The sequence below is a fragment of the Pseudophryne corroboree genome, chromosome 6 (assembly GCF_028390025.1).
Source record: "Pseudophryne corroboree isolate aPseCor3 chromosome 6, aPseCor3.hap2, whole genome shotgun sequence".
NCBI lineage: Eukaryota > Metazoa > Chordata > Amphibia > Anura > Myobatrachidae > Pseudophryne > Pseudophryne corroboree.
This window is the reverse complement of record NC_086449.1, coordinates 769,194,986-769,221,807: the sequence shown is the minus strand read 5'-3', so window position 1 is coordinate 769,221,807 and position 26,822 is coordinate 769,194,986. Positions and strand designations below refer to the sequence as shown.

Sequence of the window (26,822 nt, the reverse complement as noted above, 5' to 3'; positions counted from 1 at the left end):
TATACAGTGTACTATGGGTCCGATTCATGTTTGTAAGTAAAGCAAAAAAGCAAGTAACTTTGGGGGTGATTCAACCTGATCGCTAGGCTGCGTTTTCGCACAGCGGGCGATCAGGTCTAAACTGCGCATGCGTATGCACTGCAATGCGCAGGCGCGTTGCACAGGTACAAAGCGGATCGCTGCACAGCGATGGGTTTGTGCAAAGAATCCATTCGCACAGGCGGTCTCTAGGTGACTGACAGGAAGAAGGCGTTTGTGGGTGGCATCTGACCGTTTTCAGGGAGTGGTTGGAAAACGCAGGCATGTCCAAGCGTTTGCAGGGAGGGTTCCTGACGTCAGTTTCGGTCCCGGACAGGCTGAAGTGATCGCAGCGGCTGAGTAAATCCTGGGCAGCGCAGAGACTGCACAAGATCTGTTTGTACAGCTCTGCTACACATGCGTTCACACACTTGCACAGCTTAAATACACTCCCCCTGTAGGCGGCTACTATTTGATCGCAGCAGTGCAAAATACGATTGTTAGGGATCAGGTCTGAATTAGGCCCTTTGTGTCTGGAACAAACTATGCTGCAATGCAAGGGGAGCAAATACATTTATATTGTTTCTGTGCAGGGTATATACTGGCTGCTTTTGCATGCAGCCGACAAATGTGAGACAGCTTTATTTTTACACTGCAAGTTAGATTTCAGTTTGAACACATCCCACCCAAATCTAACTCTCAATGCACGTTACATCTGCCCCACCTGCAGTGCAACCTGGTTTTGCCCAGTTGATTGACTTTTTGCTTTACTTACAAACATGAATCCGACTCAATGTTCTGTCCATGTGTAAAGTATTATAACTTGAGTGGTGAGCATCAGTGCTGCCATCAGGGAAGGGCTGATAGGACTCCAGTCCAGGGCCCCTGGTAGAGAGGAGGCTCGTAACTTTCTCTGCACCACGGAGATTATGTTAATTTGATTGTAATTGCCCACCAGCCTCCTCTGATCCATCCCAGGCTCCTTTCCTCTTCTGACTTAGTGAATGTAAACCTTTTTATTTGCCACTTTATATCACAAACCCTTAAGGTGGGTACACGCTGACCGATATATCGGCCGTTCTCTTGAATGGCCGATATATTGCGGGTCCGTCGGCCAGTGTGTACGGCGATACTTCTGTGAACTCCGTCGTTCACAGACGTATCGCGTCAGCCCCACAGCACAGCTGACAGACAATATATCTGCCTATATATTGGCGCGTCGCTGTGTGTGTACTGGCGGTCGGCCGACCGTCCCTACACATGCTGCGGCAGCCGGCAGTGATTGACAGCTGAACTGGGCGGGCGTGTGTACACGCCCGCCCAGTTCATGGCGTTAGTCCCCGACGGATCGGGCAGTGTGTTGCCGTCCATAGATATATCTACCAGTGTGTACCCACCTTTTGAGAGATTATATAATTTATTTATTTAATTTTTTATATTTTTTTTTTTAGTTTATACTACCTACTATATGCTATCCACTATTCATTGAATGCTGTTTGTCAACTACGTAGGCAGATAGTGAAAACATCACATTATTTACAATCATAATGGGTAAAAGGCACAATAATTTTCCCTGCGGGGGCCCTGCCTATTCCGCCAGTCATGGGCCCCTGCAATTTCTGATGGCTGCCCTGGTGAGATTTGTATAATGTGCTGTGATAGAGATCCTTGTCATTGCATACTTCTTATATCAGTACAGTAGTCATCAAAGGTGGTGCAGATTTACCAAACCTTTCAAAGAGAAGTGGAGATGTTGCCCGTAGCAACCAGATTCTAGCTAATATCTATCTATCACATTTTAGAAAATGATTGGTTGCTATGGCCAACTTCTCCACATGACGTCTTTAGAAGGTTTGGTAAATCCCCTCCCAGACATCTTTCCCTACTGTGTACATCTTATAACACATACTGTACCTCAGCCAGTCCAGAGAGTGACACATAACATATTGCCATTTTTGGGTGGAAAATGTAACAATCTAACTCACCCTTGCTATTGCTTATAACTTTAGGGATCCCGTCTCTAGCGTTCCCATACTGTGTACAGCATGGGTCCATGGGAAGGAAGACCCAGTTTAGAGTAGGTCTCACAAAGAAACCCTGTGTTGTCCCCAGCATCACACAGTGTAATATTTATAGCATGGAGAGGATTGGTACTGCAAATTTTATGTTGTTGGTTGTAAGACAGGAGACAGTGCCCACATAAAGTCTGTGCCCTCCAGTGTGGGGGCTCAAATTCATAAGGTATTTCTACAGAGGAGGCATAAGCAGAGAGATAGGTGGGGCTTAGATTGTAAATGTCTCTGCCCAAAAGGGTTTATCCCCTAACACATTCTGTACATGACCAATCTCTAATGCTTCTATGCTTCATTCCTCTCTTCATCAGTTATATACATCCAAATAATGGGGGTAATTCCAAGTTGATCGCAGCAGGGATTTTGTTAGCAGTTGGGCAAAACCATGTGCACTGCAGGGGAGGCAGATTTAACATGTGCAGAGAGAGTTAGATTTGGGTGTGGTGTGTTCAATCTGCAATCTAATTTGCAGTGTAAAAAGAAAGCAGCCAGTATTTACCCTGCACAGAAATAAAATAACCCACCCAAATCTAACTCTTTCTGCACATGTTATATCTGCCTCCCCTGCAGTGCACATGGTTTTGCCCAACTGCTAACAAAATTCCTGCTGCGATCAACTTGGAATTACCCCCAGTGTATGTCTGGCCTTGCAGAGTTCTGTGGCACTTTACAAATTAACAACAGCAATGGACAAAGATCATTGGGGCAGATATTAAGCCTGGAGAAGTGATAAAGCAGTGATAAGTGCGAGGTGATAATGCACCAGCCAATCAGCCAGTGCCGTAACTAGGCATTTTAGCACTGTGTGCAAGAACCGACTTTGGCGCCCCCCCCGTACAAGATAGGCGCAGTGCGCGCCGCAGGTGCGCGAAAAATATATAGGGGCGTGGCTTCACGGGAAGGGGCGTGGCAACAAAATAATAGCAATTCATACTACGGTGCACAGTAGTCTCCATTATTCAAATTATGCTGCACAGTAGCGCCACTACACCAGGTAGAGCCCCTTTTATACATTACAGCAGACAGTCTCCCTTTTTACACATTGCGGCAGCCAGTCCCCCTTTTTACACATTACGGCAGCCAGGACCACTTTTTACACATTGCGGCAGACAGGACCACTTTTTATACATTGCGGCAGCCGGGACCCCTTTTTACACATTACGGCAGCCAGTCCCCCTTTTTACACATTGCGGCAGCCAGGACCACTTTTTACACATTGCGGCAGACGGGTCCCCTTTTTACACATTGCGGCAGATGGGACCACTTTTTACGCATTGCGGCAGCCGGGACCCCTTTTACACATTGCGGCAGCCAGTCCCCCTTTTTACACATTGCGGCAGACAGGACCACTTTTTACACATTGCGGCAGACGGGACCCCTTTTTACACATTGCGGCAGACGGGACCCCTTTTTACACATTGTGGCAGCCAGGCCCCCTTTATACACATTGCGGCAGCCAGGACCCCTTTTTACACATTGCGGCAGATGGGACCCCTTTTTACACATTGCGGCAGATAGGACCCCTTTTTACACATTGCGGCAGATGGGACCCCTTTTTACACATTGCAGCAGACGGTGAGAGAGAGAGAGAGAGACATACTTACCTTCTCCCCGCTGACAGGCTCCTCGTGCAGCTTCCTCTCGGTGCAGGCAGGTGAGAAGGAGGAGGAGGGAGGGGGAGCAGAGAGCCGCAGCAGCGCTATTTGATTGGTAGTAAGCGCCGCTGCAGCATCCCCCTCTCCTTCTGTATTGGCTGCCTGGCGCTGCTGTGGATGCTGGGATGGAGGAACCGCATCCCAGCATCCACAGCAGCGCCGGGCAGCCTATACAGAAGGAGAGGGGGATGCTGCAGCGGCGCTTACTACCAATCAAATAGCGCTGCTGCGGCTCTCTGCTCCCCCTCCCTCCTCCTCCGCTGCCCGGCGCTCCTGTCTTCTCTCTTCACAGTGCGGCGCACGGCGCAGTTCAGAGGCGGCATGTAATGAGTCAATTTGACTCATTACATGCCGCTGGCCGTGCGCCCCCAGGGCAACTGCGCTGTGTGCCAAGCCCCCTTGGCACACACGTAGTTACGGCCCTGCAATCAGCTCCTAACGGTCATTTTTAAATCTGTAATGATTGGCTGGTGTGTTATCACCTTGCACTTATCACTGCTTTATCCGTTCTCTATCCCTTCTCCAGGTTAATATACATCTACCCCATTGTGCCTAGTTAAGCTCTATTTCCCTTTCAACCTCCTGTGTGTTTTTAATCATAATGGGTTTGATGCTGTGTTGAACACAAGTCAGCTTTACAGATGGATCTTGTGCGTGTTCACATTGTCAAAGCTCCGGAGCCGGGTGTACGCCCACTACGGGCAAATCAGCCTCGTACGCAAAACAGCTGCATCTGCACTTTAAGCTGAATGGATGTGGTGTCAGAGTATTGCGAGGGCGTGTAGATGGAATGACGGCCCTGCAGAGTTGTGCCTATGAGTAACTGAATCTGTTTGCAGATGGATCTTCTGAACGAAGGATGTGGCTGGTGCAAGAGCTAACTGGGAATGAAGACAGCCATGACACCGAGCGTTTATATAGAGGTGATCTGGCTATAGAGATGTACCGGTAACTTGCTCTGCATAGTACGCAAAGCGTCCCAACCAACAAGCAGTGTAAAACGTTGAGGATAAATGTAGGAAACTAAATTACATTTGGAATGTTGTATATCTTTTTTTAGGGTCTGGAATAGGGTTTATGGGGTTCTCAGGGCAACTGACTTTTGGGGTCCCCCACTGAAAAAAATATCCATATGATATGTTGGTTATGTTATTTAAAAGTAGACATATGCCACAATGACCCCAGGTCACCCTTTACCACACAGACACCCCAGTACACAAATGCCGCAGTGCCCCCACGCTGATGACCTAGCTTTGTGTGGGGGCCCCTGGGCAGCTGCTCTTTACCCCCTGTTGTTAATCCGGCACTGGATTTTTGTTATATATGATCTGAAAGCCCCTCAGCGGATAGTGGCCCTCATTCTGAGTTGATCGCTAGCTGCCGTTGTTCGCAGCACAGCGATCAGTCTAAAATTCGGCATTTCTGCGCATTCGTACGGGCCGCAGTACGCACGCGCCAAGTACTTTCACACAAAACTATGCCGTTTTACACAAGGTCGAGCGACGCTTTTCTGTCGCACTGCTGATCGGTGAGTGATTGACAGGAAGTGGATATTTCTGGGAGGTATCTGAGCGTTTTCCGGGAGTGTGCAAAAAAACGCAGGAGTGTCAGGTAAAAACGCAGGCGTGCCTGGGGAAACGGGGGAGTGGCTGGCCGAACGCAGGGCGTGTTTGTGACGTCAAAGCAGGAACTAAACTGACTGAGGTGATCGCAAGGAAGGAGTAGGTTTGGAGCTGCTCAGAAACTGCATGAAATTTTTTTCAAGCAGTTCTGCTAAGCTAAGATACACTCCCAGAGGGCGGCGGTCTAGCGTTTGCACTGCTGCTAAAAGCAGCTAGCGACCGATCAACTCGGAATGAGGGCCAGTGTCAGCTACAACTCGTGCATCATGTGAAATGTGCAATAACATTTACAATATATACTGTGCCAATACAAGCCATGGCTGATCTTAAATAGTTTAATTTGCATATTTAAAAACTGAAAAATTAAAACAATCAACTGGGATTTTGCTTAATGTACATGACTGACTACCAGCCACATTCTACATGCAGAGCTCCATTAATTAGCCAATAAATAATGTACCTTTGATGTCAACAAGTGGTCAAACTGTGGTGTGAGATAGAATTTGATTCCGATCCAGGCTCCATCTAGTGTTACTCCGCGAACTAACAGCATGATCAGAATTAAATAAGGGAACGTAGCTGTGAAATAGACAACCTAAATACAGGGAGAGAAAGTGTCAGACAATCTCATCCTCTCACAGAGATCCTGCAGCTACATGCAGAGTATAATGACATTGCATACAGTACTGCAGGGCTGTACCAGGGACAGTGAGACTGGTGCTGCCACCTAAAGGATAAGGCAGAAGGAGCGGCACCTGCCCTCACTCAGCTTATGAGTTGTGTCTGGGAGGGTTAGCCATAGCGCACAGACAGTGGTGCCGATGGGAGGGCGGGGTTCCAGAGCAAGTACTATTTACCCAGGCCCCGTTCTGATGGAGGGCCCAGAAAGGGCCCAAGTCCCCCTCCCCCTTACCTGGCAGAAGTTCTTCTCCGCAGACCCGCTGCTCTGCGCTGGGCTGCAGTGTGGTCAGGGAGGCACTTAAAGCAGAGCCGGTGATTGGGGGGGCAAAGGGGACACCTGTACCGGGCCCCAAGGAACAGAGGGGCCCCACTTAGTGCCCAGCAGGGATGTGAGCCGTCTAGTCCAAATAAGGCAGTGAAGGCGGTGTCAGAGTGACATGAGCCTCTCACACACGGTGACTGTGCACCCGCTCTTCCGGGTCTCTGTTGCAGGCAGTTACAGAACATGGCAGCAGTTCCGTTGCCCAGGATTCCTGTGCCCTGCGCCACCCACTTCTGGTAGGGTGAGAGGGCCGCATGGTACCTGCTGTGCAGTGTTCAGGTCTGGGTACTGTTGACTGCAGCACAGGTGAGTCTCTCCCGGGGGTAAGAGTGGATTGATGAGGGGATGCAGGGCTATTGGATGGAGTGGGGGAGCTGGGAATGTAGCATGGAGTCGTTGGGGAGAGACGGACTGCGGGGTGTGTGGGAAGAAGGAGAGATATACATATTTATATATGTGTATAAATAAACAAATGTATATATATATATATATAATATATATATATAATATATATATATATATGTAATAGGCCCTACACACTGGCCGATTTGTTTGAAAGATATGAACGATCTCGTTCATAAATGAACGAGAACTCGTTCATATCTTTCAGTGTGGAGGCTCCAGCGATGAACGATGCGCGGCCCCATGCTCGTTCATCGCTGGTCCCCCGTCGGCTGTGCATGCAGGCCAATATGGACGATCTCGTCCATATTTGCCTGCACTTCAATGGAGCCGCGTGACGGGGGGAGTCATTGCCCCCCCACCGCCGGGTCGCCCGTCGGCCGTCGGGCACCTCGGTGGCGGATCGGCATGTCTGTAGGGCCCATTACAGTTTCTTATATAGTGCAGCAAATTCTGTCGCCGGCCCTGACTAAAAGTATTATTTTTTCTGTATTTATTTTTCTAAGTGTGCAAGGCCACGCCTCCCAAGATTAGGCCACACCCCCTGAAGAGTACCTGGGCTCAGCCAGGTTCTTTACTGCCCTGGTATGGCACTGCAGTACTGTACTGTTACTCTATGTGCTGTACTATAATTATGTGATCACACCTGAAAATAGAACATACATAAAGTACATTGTCAACATATCCTAATGCCACAGTTCTCTCAGTAATAGCAATCTTTCTTGCAATCGTTATCATTTTTGGGCATGCACAGTTAAAATCGCACATGCATTGTAGAACCTGCCACATGCACAGTGGAGCAGGGGGACCGGACGCCATGGAACAGGTGAGTTTTTCGCTGCTGCAGCATCAATAATTTTTGGATCGATTCAATCAATACATCGAATGTTGAGAATCGATCCAAAATCTCAGTGATCTTGTGGAAATATCGGAGCAAATATCCATTCTTGACTTCTTATACTGGAGTCCTGATGTAACACCTAGATGTGTTTTCATTAGGCAGAACGATCCAGATCACTCTAAAGCTAAATACATACTTACCAACCTTTTCTTCCTCCTCTCCAGGTGAAGCCGGAGAGGAAATGCAGATGACCACTCCAGTGGTAAGGCTGGGCTCTTCACGTCATTGTATCCAGCCCCGTGAATTGCGGGTCCCCAGGGAGGGAGCGGGGCTAAATGACACAATTCTTGTAGAGTCGCATCACATTTTTCACACCCCTTCCTTAGGACCCACAATTCCTGGTATTACCTTGCCTAAGAAGTGGGTGGGATGCGGGAGAACAAACCACTCAAACCCCAAAAATTGGGAGAATAGATCACAATGACAGTCTTTACAGTTTTATAGAGATTAAACAATCTGACAACATCCGAATTCCATCGTACACACAATTATCGTTCCAATCTGAACGATTATAGATCTGATTCTGAGTTGTGCGCAATTTCGATATTCGCGCAAATGGTCACATGCATCCAAGTCCGGTGCTTCAAAGTGGCATAGTGCATGTGTCCCATGATGTGTACGCACATAGTCGCAGTAGTGAGTGAGACACACAATCTCAGTAATATGAGCCCAGTTCAGGTTGGATCGCCATACGCGATCTAACCGCAAAAACTGCTAAGAAGATGCAGGCGCATGCCCAGGGCCCATCCTGCACATGCACCCGCATTTTCTGCAGGCGCTCAGCAGAAAATATGATCACCTCTGCCTGTAAATCCAAGATGGAGCGTTGCGGGGGCGGCGACAGAGAAGCGGGTGCGGCACCAGTCAAACTGGGGGAGTGATGGGGACGTGATTGGAGTGGCTGTGTGACGTCACGCAGCCGCTGCAGTCAGAAAAATGGTGGCGGACCTCCTGCGGGGGTAGCCAGGCTGCGCTGGGAGGATGCTACATCACTTTTTGCAATCACGCTGAAATTCCGGTGTGACCGCAATTTCAGCATGGTCAAGTGGGGGGGGCTGATAGCATGTTGGGTGGCCTTGCCCTGCGATGGGCAGCCCCCAGCATGCGATCCAAAGGATTGCAAATTCTGCTACAGAATTTACAAACCTTACTGAATTAGGTCCTACTATACATTAGAAATGTATTGGGCATTCCTGGGCGGTGACCGGGAGAGGGCTATTCATACCAGTGGCATGCGGTGAGGTCAGTGGCTGGTGAGGCACTGTAGCCATAATGTTCGCCGAGTCCCGCTGATGACCCCTACTGGCACTGAGCTGATGCCCGCTACTACCCCCAAGCCGATGCCAGTTACCGCCGACGTCCCTGATGCGGCAGCTTGTGCAGGTGAGGGATCTTTTCAGATCCCTCCCCGCTGTCTCCCCGCCGTTTCACAGCTCTACAGGACAGAAGAATTACTCTAAGGAAAGTTGCTCTTGGCAGCTCAAATATACCCAACTATTTATAACTATAAGAGAACTACTTAAGGATCCCATACATATACTATTAATTATGTCAATTACCAGTTTTGTTGACGCCTAAGTAAGGTCATTGGCGATATCCAACATGTTGGAATCCCTCGATCCACTGATTATGACCCACAAATGACGAGAATCGGTGAGTCACAGTTTTTTAACATGTAGGAGCAGGGCTGTACTGACAAATCAGCGATCATCGGAGACTGACGATTGTCTGATGGGATCGAATTGATGTCTGCACAATGGGGAAATACGGCGTAGATGTATGGCCTGTGCATTCACACTGACATTCTCCAGACAATATAACCTTGATGAACTTGTACACCAAAAGAGTGGGCAAATGTGGGGCAGAATGTAATGCCACCCGAGGTTCGGCGGCCGCGCGGAATGCCGGCCAAACTCGAACGATTTTTTCAATGGGCAATAACTTACAAGGCATGGTTTTGCCTAAGTTCTAAACGATTGTCCCTTTAAAGCGATTGCCCCATTACATCCAGCCCATGATCACTAAGTTCAGAGACTTTCAGAACAGTATTGTTAATGCAAAAAACATATGTTAGATAAGCATGTGATCTTGTGCTGGTTGAACATACAAGCAAAGAACATTAAAAGTTATTGTGACGGCAAAATGAATAAAAAAAAATTAAAGAAAATTTGGCATGATTCCTACCTTGCCTGATGACTTCACGCCCTTTAGGATGCACAGGTAGACAATAATCCAGGCCAGGAGGAGACACAGACACAGGTTCCATCGAATGTGTCCCGGATCCCCAATGCCAGAACTCCCTTGTATGTGAAGAACGTAGCGGCTTCAGTGGAAGCATTGACCGTAGAAATCACAATATAAAATGGACAGGCAGACATTATTGATAATTTTTGGTTACTATTTACTACTCCACCCAACATTAGATAACTCTTGTTCAGTTTCCATGTACGTTCCCTAAGGTCAGTAAACAAAATGCAGACCATTCTATAACCCCCACACTCACCTCCAGTACTCCTCGCTGGGGCTAACGGTGGTGCTGATGTTGATGGGCACTACAGAGTTGCTGGCACGAATTACGTGGTGGTCCAGGCAGAGCTCGGTGTTCCACCAGTTGCCACAGTGCTCCCAGGGCAAGCTACTGGTCAGAGAGGCGAAGAGGTAGAATAGCACGTAGGCTATTATCATGTTGTAGTAGATTGCTACAAGGGCAACGATTAGTAGCATGCCCATTCCGACACCTGGAGAGCGCACAGGAGGATACGGCAAAGTCAATAGGGAAACAGCATGGTGTTACTGTTAATTATGTTATTAAATCATAGTAGCACACTGTACACATAGTAAACATCATATATGTGTCCCTGTATGGAAAAGGCCTCAAATCACTTAGCTTTGCACACAATTGAGAGGCTTGGTAAATATCACAAATAGAATCCCCCAGAGAAACTAAGAATTGGGTTGTGGTCCTGTAGGACACTGGTTCTCAAACTCGCTCCACAGGTCCTCAAACAGCTCGCATTTTCCAGGTCACCCGGAAGGTGCACAGTTGTGTTCATTAATCATTGATATTTTAAAAGATCCACAGGTGGGGCTAATTATGTCACTTGTGAATCTGTGAGGAGACCTGGAAAACTTGAACTGTTTAGGGTCCTGAGGGCCAAGTTTGAGAACCTATGCTCTAAGGGATACTTGAAATTTGTGGATATCACCCAAAAATGGTTGCACGGAAGTATGAGAATATACAGGTGATTTGTGTCCTGCATCAATTCTCAACAATAAAAAAATGGGTCCTAATTAGGGGTGAAAAGAAGGAGGTGGGGCAGATTCAGATTACCTAGACCTATCTAGGGATCTAGGGAGCATGGTTCAGCTTGGATGAAAGAACGCAGAGTGTAGAATGACCATGCTCCCACATATAGGGGGTAATTCCAAGTTGATCGCAGCATCAAATTTGTTAGCAGTTGGGCAAAACCATGTGCATTGCAGGGGGGGGGGGGGGGCAGATATAACATTTGTAGAGAGAGTTAGATTTGGGTGGGTTATTTTATTTCTGTGCAGGGTAAATACTGGCTGCTTTATTTTTACACTGCAATTTAGATTTCAGTTTGAACACACCCCACCCAAATCTAACTCTCTCTGCACATGTTATATCTGCCCCTCCTGTAGTGCAAATGGTTTTACCCAACTGCTAACAAATTTGCTGCTGCGATCAGCTCGGAATTACCCCCATAGCTCGCTCTAGTACTGGAGCTCCACTGTTCCTAGGGCACAATTTCTACTTTCCTGGAACCATGTGATTTTGGACAATGACATGTTCTATTGCAGCTGTCCCACACTCATACTTGCTCCCCGGAATTGCCAGGAGGCTTCCTAAAAATTGGGTGGCCCTTGGGAAGTAGGGAAGTTTCCCACATCCCTCTCCCCACTGCCCCCCCCCCCCCACCCACCCACCCCCCGGGTAGATGACGCATTTCTTGCTAAATTGTGTCTTCGTAGCCCCATCCCCACTTTACAATATCCATAATGTGGGCATTGTAAAATGGTGGGCGGGGCTACGATGGAACGATTGCATCTCCACCCCCGGACCGCCTCCTCCATGCCCCTTCCTGTGCGACCTGGCTACTTATTGGTAGCCAATAAGTAGGCAATTATGCCCCAACCTCACCTGCGCATGGTTAAAGAAATCCACATAACATGACCTGCTGGTGGTACATAAGGACTGGAGTTGAGAACTACTGCTCAGACCGTATGTCTGTTGACACAACTTTATTCTCCTATATCTAATATCATTAGTTTCATTACATTTAGAAGAATGGGAGGGAACGCATCTAAAAAGCATCAAAACTGTCAGTGATATTGTAAAGTATTATTAATAAATAAAAAGCTTCATCAGAGAGATACATTTCCTAACCAAGAAACATCACTAAACTCCATATAACACACTCACCTTTGAATAGTGGACTTATTTTGAACACCGCCAGAGGTCCCAAGCTGGAGAATTGGCCTAAGGACAGTTCCATGAAGAACAGGGGAATTCCACAGATGGCTAACATGATAAAGTATGGGATAAGAAAAGCCCCTGAAAGATACAAGTTTTACCCAGAGTAAAACCGGTCAAACCCATGATCATAAATAAATAAGCATACTTCTGTAACGTTTACACATGACACACACATGGGGTAATTGAGAGTTGAATGCAGCAGCAAATTTGTTAGCAGTTAGTCAAAACCATGTGCACTGCAGGGGGGGGGGGGGGGGGGGGCAGATATAACATTTGTAGAGAGAGTTAGATTTGGGTGGGTTATTTTGTTTCTGTGCATGGTAAATGCTGGCTGCTTTATTTTAACACTGCAATTTAGAATTCAGTTTGAACACACCACACCCAAATCTAACTCTCTCTGCACATGTTACATCTGCCCCACCTGCAGTGCACATGGTTTTGCCCAGCTGCTAACAAATTTGCTGCTGCAATCAACTGTGAATTAGGGCGGGGGGTCCACAGACAATGCGATCGCCTCTGCCCATCAATCAGGCAGAGGCGGTTGCAAGGCAGGGGGGGGCTTGAAACACTCTACTTCCAGGGAGGAGACAGAGCATTGCAGGGCTACCCGAACGGTGGGCGGTGCGGCGCGAACGGGGGTGTATCGGGGGCGTGGTCATGGCGGCTGCATGACGTCACACACAGCCACCGCGACAGGTAAAAATAGGATTTTAATACCTACCGGTAAATCCTTTTCTCTTAGTCCGTAGAGGATGCTGGGGACTCCAAAAGGACCATGGGGTATAGACGGGATACGCAGGAGACATGGGCACACTATAAGACTTTGAATGGATGTGAACTGGCTCCTCCCTCTATGCCCCTCCTCCAGACCTCAGTTATAGAACTGTGCCCAGGGAGACGGACATTTCGAGGAAAGAATTTATTGATTAAACACGGTGAGTGTCATACCAGCTCACACCTCAAACATGCCGCAGAACGTGGCATTTAATAGAACACCAACCGACGGCATGAAAAAATATATAGCAATATGCTGACCGAAATTGTAACACAACCTGTGTGTAAACACGACCAATAATAGCAAACCGCATGCCATGGCATGAATAACGTCAGCAACAGACTGACTGAAAGGAAACCCAACATATGTAACCATAACCAATAACTGCAGATACAGTACGCACTGGGACGGGCGCCCAGCATCCTCTACGGACTAAGAGAAAAGGATTTACCGGTAGGTATTAAAATCCTATTTTCTCATACGTCCTAGAGGATGCTGGGGACTCCAAAAGGACCATGGGGTCTATACCAAAGCTCTAGAACGGGCGGGAGAGTGCGGATGACTCTGCAGCACCGATTTCCCAAACAAGAGGGCCTCAACAGCCAGGGTATCAAACTTGTAGAATATTTGCAAAATTGTTTGAACCCGACGAAGCAGCTGCTCTGCAAGGCTATAAACCGAAACCCCTCGGGTAGCCGCCCAGGATGAGCACACCTTCTTGGTAGAATGGGCCTTCTCCGATTTCGGTAATGGCAAACTGGACGTAAAACAAGCAAGCTTAATTGTAATTTAAATCCAGCGTGCAATAGTCTGCTTGGAAGCAGGAACCCCAATCTTGTTGGGAGCATATAGGATAACAGATCCTCCGTTTTCCTGATCTGAGCCAATCTGGCAACACAAATCTTCAAAATTCCGACCACATCGAGATACTCCGATGTCACCCAGGCGTCAGTAGCCACCGGCACCACAACAGGTTGGTTCAAGTGAAAGCGATGAAACCACTTTTGGCCGAACTGTTGCCGAGTTCTCAACTCCGCTCTATCTTCATGGAAGATTAAACAGGGCTCTTTTGAGACCAAACCGCCAACTCAGACACCCGCCTTGCAGATGCCAAGGTCAACCGCATGACCACTTTCCAAGTGAGAAATTTCAACTTAACCATACTGAAAAGTTCAACCAAAGAAATTGCAGGAACTGCAACACCACGTAAAGATCCCATGGTGTCACATAGGCACAAAGGGAGGATGGAAGTGTTAGACTCCTTTTACAAAAGTATTAAACTCTGGAAAGGAGGCCAATTGTTTCTTGGAAGACAACTGATAAGGTTGAAATCTGAACCTTAATCAAGCCCAACCAAAGATCGCCTCCACACGATCTTGCAAGAAAAGAAGGGAGAAAGTGATCCAACTGGAATTCTTCAGTAGAAACCTTCTTGGATGCACACAAAGACATAAAATTATTATTATTTTTTTTTTTTTTTTCAAATATGGTGGTAATGTCTTGACATTACTTCTTTTCTGATTGAAAAAGAATAAGGAAGACCTCACTGGAAATACCCTTCTGACGTTCAATCTCCAAGTCGTCAAGTCAGTAAGACTTGGAACACACACGGCCCCTGCCAGAACAGATCCTCTTGCAGAGGAAGAGGACAGTGATCTCCTATGAGTAATTTGCTGAAGATCCGGATACCAGCCCTCCTTGACCAGTCTGGAACAAGGAGGATCATCTGAACTCTTGTTCCTCTTATAATCTTTTAGCATTTTTGGAAAGATTGGAAGTGGAGGGAACACAGATTGACCGAAACACCCACGGTGTCACTAGGGTGTCCACCGCTAATGCTTGAGGGGACCCCCGACCCGTAACAAAATTTCTGAAATTTCTTGTCGAGGCGAGATGCCATCTTGTTTATTTTTGGAATTCTCCAAAGACTTATCACTTCTGTGAAAAACCGCTTGATGAAGACTCAACCCTCCTGAACGGAGAACGTGTCCGCCGAGGAAGTTTGCTTCCCAGTTGTCCACTTTTGGAACGAACATCGCTGATAGAGTGCGTAAATGTTTTTGTTGCCCAGTGGAAAATCTTTCTGGCTTCTGCCATTTCTTCTCCGGTTCTTGTCTATAGAAAACCGTTATAAACGGCCCTTAACTCTAGACCGTTAACGGGGCGACAAGTATCCTAACATGACACTTGTCCCCAGTAAGAATTGTGCCACTACCACAGGAGCAACATACCGGTTTTGAAACCATGATTATCCCAGGTGGAAACTGGACCACTTGTCCAACAGGTCCCGCTAAACACTCAGGCCTGGAACCTGCCCACTGAATGGTCTCGTAGGCCCCAACCATCTTTTTTCAGCAACTGACTGTATCGACGGATTGACACCGTTGCAGGTCTGCCAGACTCTGAATTCTCAGAGCTTCCCCTTTTTCTTGGAAGCAAATAAACTCTTCTCAATACTGCCTCTAATAATATTGCCCAAGCCGATCACCACGTCGTTGGGACTAACAGGGATTCTGGCAAGTCCTGTTGTTGAAGAACTGTCAAGGAGAAAACAAAGTTTCGCACCATTTGGCACCTTGATCTCTCCATAATTCAGAGAGCGATCCAGTACAGAATAAATGTGACTCCTTACTAACGAAGGAAACCCATCATACCATCATCACCCTGGTGAAATGGTAACAACAATCCTGAATCGCAAACCTCAGGTAAGCCTAAAGCGGAAGAAACCATAATTAAACCTCCTTACTCCACTTTCAGAGTGGAGAACCCTGCCATGAGAGATTCCCTCATGAAGTTTAAGTAGGAAAAATTGGGATTTATCTGACCGAGTCGTCCGGCCTCGGGAGCACGAAAAAGTCTGAACAACAGCTTCTTCTTTTATGACCGGAACAACAGGACAATGATCTGATCCAGACACAACTCTTGTATAGCGTCACATACTACCTCCCTGTCATGAGGAGGATCGGTAAGGTTCATTCGAAAAAATCAGTGAGGGGAACGTCTGGAACTCCCGTATGTCCTCCTAGGGACTCTATCTTTAACTCACTGGTCCATGTCCTTTCCAGGACTGACTGAAGAGTTTTAAACGAGGTCCCACCTGTGTGGGCCCCCGCAAGATAGACCCAACATCCCACGATAGACGTGGCAGAAATAATGGATAATTTCTGCACCTGTGAACCTGAAAAGGCAGCTGACCTTCCTTTACCTGCAAAGAAAGGGGAATCCTTATCTATTCAGTCGCACTGACTGCATCCTACAACAATGCGTCACCAACCGTTGTGAGGGAACCCTTGGTTCAAGAAAAGTAAACTTACCCGTGGCACCTGCCGAGAGCATATTAACAAGGCCATCGCCAACCAGGCTTCCCTTCATAGGGAAGAGACCCCACTTCTTTTTGGATTCAGCATTTTCATCTCTTTGGTGAATCCACAACGCCCTCCTAGCCAAGACCGCCATGAAAGTGGCCCGCGCACCCAAGAGTCCCATCCCTTGTAGTCGCACGGTAGTATGTTGCCATGTTCTAGTCATGACCCAACTCAAGGAGTAACACATCTCTCCTCAGGGTAATTATATCGGATGACAAAGTAACCGACCATTCCTGAATACAAGCACTCCCCCCTGCGCATGCAATGCAAGTATAATAAAAGCATATCATTCAAATATCACTTAGCTTCCTGTAAACGATCCTTTGTGTCAGGGCCCCGTGCAGAACAGGGGTTGACTCTCACTTTATTCTATCCATGGCGGGAAAAGAATAAACACTTGGAATCCTCGTGATGATTTGAAACCATCTTGTCACGGCTGACCTAGAGCTATCGAACAGAGCGACCAGCACATGAGAAGGAAAAGTTTACTTCAGCATTCATTATACATTTTTTGTATAAATATACACATTTAAATACACATATACACACGTATATCCATATATCCATATCTCATATATATATATATATATATATATATATATATATATATTTGTCAGGAACAGCAGGGTCCCTAGTGATATTAATGCGTTCTTAATGTGTATGAACATGTACTGAATGCAAATGTTGTGGATCTAATCAGGAAACATTATGGTCGACATAAGACATGGTAGTCGTGTCGACAACAGGGAGTAGTAACTGGGCAAAATACATCTTTTGCGACCCCAAGGGGTCTGAGGGAAATATATACATAATTTTAATATTACGCCCCCACTTACCACGTCTGTGCTCGAGCTACAGATCAATGCAACCGTACCATACATATACATATATACAAATATATATAGGTATAGCCTTTTTTTCTCAAATTGCATCACATTATCATGATAATTTATACCCAGTCATATTAGTTGGTGCCGACAGGGTCACCCACATACGTCTGTGTCTCCCATATAGTTTTTTCTTTGGAAAAGCTTACAACTACTGACATGCTGACACTTAATCCCATGAATCAAGTACCATCAGGAGTCGGCGGTGCCGACAGTGGGATTCCCATAGCCGTTTGTGGTAGAGCACTCACACATGCCGACACACGTGTACTAAACACCCACCGACATTACACTGACTCTAATGGGTAGATCCCAGTATCTGACAGGGAAAACACATGAAACGTTTACCAACTCAGCTACCACACGCTCATTATATATATATATATATATATATATATAGTGCTATATTTTTGCACTAAACTGTGCCCCCCCCCCCCCCCATTTTACATAGTGAGCTGCGCAACAGTGTTTTGGCAGGGCCAGCATCTCTGAGGAGAAAATGGCGCTGGATAGAGTAGTGAGGGCTAAGCCACGCCCCCTATCGGCGCGCTTCAGTCGCGCTAGTTATTTACATTATTATATTGGTGGGGGTCTGTATACAGTGCCTATGCACTTTATACCACTTTGCCAGGCTATAAACATGAGGTATATTGCTGCCCAGGGCGCCCCCCCTGCACCCTTGTAGTGCCGCTTGTGTGTGGGAGCAATGGCGCGCAGCGCGATCGCTGCACGGTACCTCAGACTCTGAAGTCTTCTGCCGTCACTCAAGTCTTCTGTTCTTCCTTTACTCACCCGGCTTCTTTCTTCTGGCTCTGTAAGGGGGTTGACGGCGCGGCTCCGGGAACAAGCAGCTAGGCGCACCAAGTGATCGAACCCTCTGGAGCTAATGGTGTCCAGTAGCCTAAGAAGCAGAGCCCTTGAACTCAGAAGAAGTAGATCTGCTTCTCTCCCCTCACTCCCACAAAGCAGAGAGCCTGTAGCCAGCAGGTCTTCCTGAAAATAATAAACCTAACAAAGTCTTTTCAGAGAAACTCAGGAGAGCTCCCCTAGTGTGTGACCAGTCTCTCTGGGCAAAGAATCTAACTGAGGTCTGGAGGAGGGGCATAGAGGGAGGAGCCAGTTCACACCCATTCAATGTCTTATAGTGTGCCCATGTCTCCTGCGGATCCCGTCTATACCCCATGGTCCTTTTGGAGTCCCCAGCATCCTCTAGGACGTAGGAGAAATGGCAGTTAAGCTGCGTCGGCAGGAGTCATCTTTAGTTTCTGCTGACAAGCAGAAATTACAAAGCAATTGCAATTCCTGCTTGTTGAAGGTGGGAGGCGCCGGTCAGTATGCTGGGTGGCCTTGCCCAGCGCTGGGCGGCCCCCAGCATGCGTGCAAAAGGATAGTAAATTCTGCTGATTAGCAGATTTGCTATCCTTAATGAATTAGCACCTACCGCTAGGCTAATGGATATTCAGCACCACAACACTGGACAGCTCAACAAGGTTTAAGTTACTTTGCCATTAAAAGACAGGTCAGTGGGAACCTGGTAGTGCGAATCGTATCTTCTCATTCAATTCAAAACATGTGGATTTATACATTTCAAAACATCATTTGAAATAAATTTGTTGGGCAAGGATGACAGCAGAACCTTCCTCTCCTGGCGACAACCCAGGATTTATGGAGATGAATTCCACAGTTCACACAATAGGAAAAAGAAGGATAAGATGGTAAGAGCTTCTTTCAGAACTTAAGCCTACTATGACCTGAGTCTCCTTGGCTGTCTTCTGATTGATTTAGGATTGAATAACATCAAGATAATGTGAGCCATTGATTTGATTTATAGTGTTAAGAGATTTAGATTGTGGAGATGATTCAGACATAGGAGCAACACCAAAAACACAAAACAGGAGTATCTTTACACCTTTGCAAAACCATGTTGCACTGTAGAGGGGTTGGTAACGCATGACCGGCGGTCACATAACTACATCCCCTGCAGAGATGTAGATTTGGGATAGGCGTGTCACACTGAACCCTATATTGCAGTGCAATCATAAAGCTGCCCAGCATTTGTGGCCTACATGCAGAAGCAGCCAGTATTTACCCTGCATGCAGCTCTGTATAGGGCCACAAATAGAGAATTTTAGCTTACTGTGCAATGGCAGAAGCGATTTTATGCATGTTTGCATATATCCAGGAATTCTTGTGTCAGGTGAATCTTGGACTGATCTCTCTCTCTCTCTCTCTCTCTCTCTCTCTCTCTACCTGAAACGGGTGTTTCTGGTTGGCAATGCTGCGGTTGCACACAGGTGACCTATCTAGTGGAAATGGCATGGGAGTCTAGCTATACTTCTGAGTATAGCACATTGACACCTGTTTCTAATGGCTCCCTTGCACTTAGAAAGTTACAGCTTTGGATGGAAAAAGAATGGGCAGTGCAGCTTCCCGCTTGAAGCAATGTGGATACTGGCATTACCATATGGTAGTAAGTCTGGCTGATGCGGCATCACGCACATACAGCCACTTGGCGTACGAATCTGGCCCATAGTGTCACAGCACTGTGTTAATCAAGAGTATTTTGAAGCAGTGTATATAAAGGTTAGAACAAGGTCACATAAGTGAATCAAATGTGGAGATGATTGAAGACCAAAACGCCTTATGATGCATAATTTATAGTAAAATGTCCCTTATCATGGTTAAAATAAGCAGTTTCTCTAGTTAACTGAGCTCATATAATTAATGTTTCAGTGTGTTCTAATCTAGAATATGGATAGCAGTAACATTGCACTCCAGAGTTCAATGAATCTCCACCAAATAAGACAAACTATGCAGGATAACCGCTCAATAGCCATCCATTAATCAGAGGCACGTAAAGATGATGACACAGTTTCATTGCTCTTAAAAGGTGGTTCCTTTTCATAAACTCCTCCATTCTGCTGTTGTTAGTAAGCAACCAGGAGGTATTGTGAACTATTACAAAGTTCCAAAGCCGAAATCTACTACAAATCAGCTACATATCACTGTTGTTAGGGTCCTAAGTGGTCTATTCATGAAGCAGTGAAAAATGTGGAGAAGTGAGCCAGTGGAGAAGTTGCCCATGGCAACCAATCAGCTGCTACGTATAATTTTATAGAATGCATTTTATAAATGTTACCTCAACACTGATTGGTTGTCATGGGCAACTTCACCACTAGCTCACTTCTCCACACTTTTCACTGCTTCATGAATAGACCCCTAAGAAAGCTGTGTAACAGACACGTTCTGTCAGGCAAATGATACTTACGCGTTTCTCCGAAATTAATTCTGCCGTTTCCTCAGATGAAACCTCAGGAGGAATTTAGGAAAATAATAATAATTTTGCCACTGCTAACTGAGCAGAAAAAGATAGAGGCACAATAGAGTTCCTGTGACCCAGACAGAGGAAGAGAGATGAGCCGGTAGGAAGGCAGACCGGCAACCGAGGGAGGCAGAGACTGATTATCTGTTTGAAAGTCATGGGTGAGTTACTATAAGCCTGAGTTGAAGTCCAAGGACGGTGTTACTATGGAGATAATGGAATGAGGAAGAGTTGTTTGCAAAATAGACACACTGACAAAAGTAGAATGTCAAAGTATTGTGTATAATACCAAGATGTGTATGGCTCCACATCGGCATACAGTGTGGGTGAGAAAAGATAAAGCTCCACAACTTGTGAGCGTTAGTTCTTGACCAAAGTCAACACGTTATCACCCAACAAGTCTAGTTTAATGATATCATAAAATACCATGGTAATGACATGAACAACATAATTTTCTGAGGTTTTGAGAGATGTAAAGTCAAGAGGCTGCATTTATTTTGTGATTGCAATAGACAAAAAAAGAAATCGATTTCCAGTCAGTTAATAAAGATACCCTGGTTCCAATTCTCATTATGTTGTGCCTGTGTGCCACTTCACTTCCAGCATCTGCATTAAGTGCTTTCAGGCCGCCTGTGTCTGTGGGGATCTGTGTGACTACTTTAACCCACAGGATACTGGGCTGAGTGAGGGAGATACAGCTAGGCTACAAGGTAGGAGACAGGTGAGACATCGCAACAACACACATGCAAAAAATAGCAGTGGTTACAAAGTGGCACAACGTTGGGACCACGGAGTGGACATAGGAGAGAAGTGAATGTGAATAGGGCCCTTATGTAATAGCCTGCTGCGAGATGCAGGCATGGGCCCAGATTTAGGAGTCTATTTACTAAGCCTTGGATGGAGATAAAGTGGACAGAGACAAAATACCAGCCAATTGGATCCTAAACGTCATTTTTCAAACCCAGCCTTGGCAGTTAGGAGCTGATTGGCTAGTCATTTATCTCCGTCCACTTTATCTCCATACAAAGCTTAGTAAATAAACCCCATAGAGACTTATCCAGTATTTTTACACGGACAACCATTTCAAATGCAAATCCAGGTTTGGTGGAGTTGTGGTGAAACCAGTGGATCACCAATTGTGGGAGCTGAGTGGCAGAAATTATAATGTGGGAGCCAAGCATTAGAACAGGGAAGGAAACGGTAATCAAATACTTGGCTGTATCATATCCTAAGGGATTGGATGAGGAAGGCAGCGGGAAGTTTTGTAAATATAAATAAAACTGAGCCACTATGGGAAAAGAGGAAAAATCCCAACCACCATCAAGGCTATCCCTGCCAAGAAGTAGCCTGCACAGGAGTTAGAAGCAGGAGATTAGGCCTTCTGCTTTGCAAATGACCCTGCTTACAGTACGTCATTGCAGAGGAAAAAAGGTGTATGCTGGTTGTTAACCCACCACCGCAAAGTCATGGGCAAAGGCTGCTACTATCTCTTAGGAAAAACCTAAGGACAAAAACCTGTCGACCTAAGTCCATGTCGGATAGTTAACTGCCGACCCATTGACTGTCTATATATGTACTGGCTATCCTTCAATCCATAACCACAGAAAACAGTTTCACATTTAAAAAAACCCAAAAACGACTCAATATTTTTTAGAATTAGATTAAAAAATGCCAGCTACAATTTCATAGCTGGTAATGAGAGAATGGGTCAAGAGTCGGAGTCTTATTGCATGGGACTGATTTTAGGGTTAGGTTGCAGAAGGGGTGAGCTAGGGTTAGGGTTATCCATAGAATACTGACCAAGGATTGGCAGCATTTTCACCATCAGGATCCTGCTGCCAGCACAGTCGGGATTCTGACCGTCGGGATTCCGTACCCAACCCGTTCCACTCTTCCTGTTGCGTCTACATTGACTACTTAATTCCATAAGATACGGGGGTGGAATAACTGAGTTACAGCTGGGAGCTTAGCACGATGGGTCTACAAGCAGGACCTACACTATTGTACTTTATTTGTATCTTATGTTCTCATGTAAATGAAAGGACTAGAGCTCTTTAAAGTTATTATTAAGAAATACAATCAAGAGACAGCAAAGAGCTCAGCGCATTCATTTATCCTCAAGCATTTTATTTGTTCATAATTATTATACCTAATTACACAATATGTAGTAAATTACCTCCACCATTGGTGTACGCTCTATATGGGAATCTCCAGACGTTGCCCAAGCCAACACAGTATCCAATGCACGACAGGAGAAAGTCTAACTTCCCTGACCAGTTTCCCCTGTCTTGTGGGTATTCCATGTCCAGCTCTGCATCGTCGCGATCGCTGGGGCTCATCAGCAGATCCGGAGTGACGGGCTAAGGATAACAATAATAGTATTACATTAATTTATTCTCTTTAATGTATGCTGACTTATGAGGAACAACTCTGTATGTCCAAATGGGCTGTTTTAAACTCTATATTTGGCCAAAATGATTGATGTCATTAGAAGTATGTATACTACATTAATAAAGTACAATAATGACAGCATTTCCAGTTAATGTATGATGAGAGATCCCAGGAGGCATCTCTAGCTCAGGACCACCTTCGGAGATGTCGGAATCCGCTACATAGAGGGGGCATCATGCCACAACACATTAAGGGGCAGATGTATTAACCTGGAGAAGGGAGAAAGAAGTGATAAAGCAGTGATAAGTGCAAGGTGATAACGCACCAGCCAATCAGCTCCTAACTATAAATTTACATATTGAAGCTGATTGGCTGGTGCGTTATCACCTTGCACTTATCATTGCTCTATCCCTTCTCCAGGATTAATACATCTGCCTGTAAGACTTTTGCGGTGTCTTACCCACATTCGTGAGTCAACTGTGCAAACACCTGCACTGGGTTCACCTAGGAATCCGGCCCAGTAACCTGTACTCATCTGCGCAGCAAATATATACTGTATACAGGGAGAGACTTACATATTCAAAATGCATTTTCCCATCCTAGTTAATGGCTTAAATCACAGCTACAAAAGCAGCAGTATGTAATATGATTTTACTAGACCTGAGATCACAACATGCATGAAAAGCCTTTATGTTTCATGGGCACCCCGTACACCAGAGGATCCCAGTCCTCAAAGTATTCTGACAGTCCAGGTTTTAAGGATAACCAAGCTTTGGCACAGGTAACTTAATTAGTATCTAAATCAATTTGATTTAACAATCTGTGCTCAGAAATGGATATCCTGTTAAAACCTGGACCGTTAAGGAGCCTTGATGATCACGTTTGGGAACCTCTGCTACACACATAGCCTGACGGTCATTTTAAACAATGTTTTTAATGATTTTGTGCATGAAACAAAGTCTGTGTGCACTGAACTGTCAAAAAGCAAAGTGCCACTATATCAGCTGCGCTATTGCAGAATATTTCGGATTTCAGAATTGTGGATACGGGAGACTCATCCTGTACCGTGTTAAATATCTACATGTATGTATGAATATTATAAAAAGTCTTCTCATGTTGAATTTGGTTGCACAAAAAGCATATTTGTTAAAATATGCAGGCAGCAGTGACGTATCTATAATGGGTGCAGTGTGTGCGGTGCAGACGGGTCCCTGGTTCAAAGGGGGCCCACACCGCACCCATTTCATCCATTGGTGACTGTGTGTGGGCCCTCTCCTCTTCCGTAGCCGGGTAACTGCATAGGTGCAGAACCTGGGCCCTCATTCCGAGTTGATCGCACGTAGCAACTTTTTGCTGCTCGTGCGATCAACTAGACACCGCCTATGGGGGAGTGTATTTTAGCATAGCAGGGCTGCGAACGCTTGTGCAGCTCTGCTATGCTAAAAAAGCTTTGTGCAGAAGTAGACTAGCCCTGCAGTAACTTACCCGTTGCGATCGATCCAGCGATGAAGGTCCTGGATTTGACGACAGACATCCGCCCTCCAAACGCCTGGACAGGCCTGCATTCGGATCCCCATGCCCGGAAAATGGGGAGTAGACGCCCCGGAACACCTCCCCACTGTCAATCTTCTTGCGATTGCTCTAGCGATCACTTTCTTCTTTATTCTGGCCGCTGTGCGCATTGCGGGCACCACGCATGCACAGTTCCGACCCGTTTGCAGCGCAGCGAAGAACGGGTCGGAATGACCCCCCTGGTCCTATGATCACATTGCAGTATTGCGAAGGCCTCTGCTTGATTGATAGGCAGAGGCATTTGGGGGGGGAGGGATAGGAGCTGGGGCGGCCAGCGTTGCCGTAAATGGCAGACTTCTTGACCTCTCAAGGCCCACTGCGACAGCCAGCCTGGGTAAGCTGAGGCTTACTCAGTTGGCAGTCTGCAAGGACCATTGCGATGTTGATCCCAGGCTGCGACACAGTCATAGAGCTGCGATCGCAAATGCAGCAAGGAGGTGTATAACACAACTTACTGCATTTGCATTGCTAAGGATTGTATTAGGAAAGCTGCTGCGAGGAGCTTTGCAAATGCGATCCCTACTGAATGAGGGCCATACTTTGTTATCCAGCCTCAGTGCACATCATGATCTCCTGCAGCCCATGGGAGAGGGATCAATGGATTCCTCTCCTACAAGGCTGCCCCTATACAAGGCAATGAGGTAATGCCATCGCTTTGTGGATCTAGTAACATACCAGCCCCATAGAGAACTCTGGGGATGGCTGATGTAAGGGGATGTAGTCATGATCCAGAGATCCCGGCGGTCAGCCTACCGATGCTGGGATCACGGCCACCAGAATTCTGGCAGGGGGTCGAGGGCTATTCCCACTTGTGGGTGTCCACGACACCCATAGAGTGGGAATAGAGCCTGCGGCGAGCCTGCAAGGGGCTTCATTGCGCTTGCCCCCTGTCAGGATTCTGGCGGACGGGATTACGGCGTCAGCACGCTGAACATCGATATCCTGACCGCTGGTATCTCAAACCCAACCCGATGTAAGGTCTGGTGTACAAAAAGCAGAAGATATCTCCAATACCTGCCCTGAAACATCAGTTTCCACATATTATAAAAGTGGAATTGATTAACAAATAGCCCCCACAGACATGGATAATATACCATCGGTGTAATTTCTTTAAGGATAAATAAAAAAACACACTCACACACACACACGCACGCACGCACGCACGCACACACACACATACACACACACACACACATACATTGAACAAACTGTGCCTAAACAGTATAGTATGTTTTTATTTGTTTTCAAATTTAAAATAAAACCCGACAAAAACATTGCTGACATCCAGTAATCTGCAGCCGCGCTTTTACATAAACTGAACGTGATACGATCAAACGTACAATTACAAGAGGAGGTTTAAAGGCCACTGGAAATGATAGCTTACAAACAGTGCTCTACTAGAGCAGAAATAGCCTTGTGTCTAATTATAGAGTTATTTATTTATTCTCTTTTTCAGATCGGAGATAAAGAGCTATAAAATTAGGTTTAATGATCGACTTCTTCATCATTACAAGCACAGGAAAGGGGGGCGTCCACGGACCACTATTTAACCCACTTACAACAATAACTGAAGGGAACGTAGAGACTCATATATTACAGGCAGAATATACAATTTATACTATAAACCCACAATTATATACAATGGTTTACTGGTTAGTGTCTTTACAGAGCACAACGGGGGTCATTCCGAGTTGATCGTAGCAATTTAGCACAGCTACGATCATTCACACTGACATGCGGGGGGGGGGGGGGGCGCCCAGCACAGGGCTAGTCCGCTCCGCATGTTAGTGCCAGCCCCCCCCCCCCATAGAAGTGCAAAGGCATCGCACAGCGGCGATGCCTTTGCACTTCAAGAGTAGCTCCCGGCCAGCGCAGCTTTAGCGTGCTGGCTGGGAGCTACTCATCGCTCCCCGGCCTGCATCGGCTGCGTGTGACGTTACGCAGCCGCCACGGCCCACCCCCCCAACAGTCCGGCCACGCCTGCGTTGGCCGAACCCCTCCCCCTAAACGGCGGCTTCACACCGCCACCCAGCCCCCTCCCGCCCAGCGACCGCCTCTGTGTCAGAGGCGATCGCTAAGCAACGACGGCTGCCATGCGCCGGCGTACTGTGGCGCCGGCACATGCGCAGTTCCGACCCGAACGCTGCGCTGCGACATATTGCAGCGAGCGATCAGGTTGGAATGACCCCCAATATCCAATGCTCTTCTTCTGTTAGGGCCCACAGATAACCTGACAGGCTGACTGGATTTAAAAGGAGCTGGAACCATTTTCGGATAAATACATTGGAGGTCATTCCGAGTTGTTCGCTCGCAAGCGGATTTTAGCAGATTTGCTCATG

The 26,822-nt window shown here is 46.6% G+C and overlaps 1 protein-coding gene across 2 annotated transcripts in view; it reads right to left on the bottom strand.

Annotated features, from left to right (window-relative positions):
- The window catches only part of SLC6A7 (solute carrier family 6 member 7), a 109,141-nt gene that overhangs the window by 71,686 nt on the left and 10,633 nt on the right, over positions 1–26,822 (bottom strand). For both annotated transcript variants that reach the window (XM_063928632.1, XM_063928631.1), the window contains 5 exons: positions 22,697–22,880; positions 12,118–12,249; positions 10,177–10,411; positions 9,858–9,996; positions 5,828–5,962 (listed from right to left, as the gene is read on the bottom strand). In XM_063928632.1, coding sequence (XP_063784702.1) covers positions 5,828–5,962; positions 9,858–9,996; positions 10,177–10,411; positions 12,118–12,249; positions 22,697–22,859 — 804 coding nt within the window. In that variant the 5' untranslated portion in view covers positions 22,860–22,880. The remainder of the gene's footprint in view (positions 1–5,827; positions 5,963–9,857; positions 9,997–10,176; positions 10,412–12,117; positions 12,250–22,696; positions 22,881–26,822) is intronic.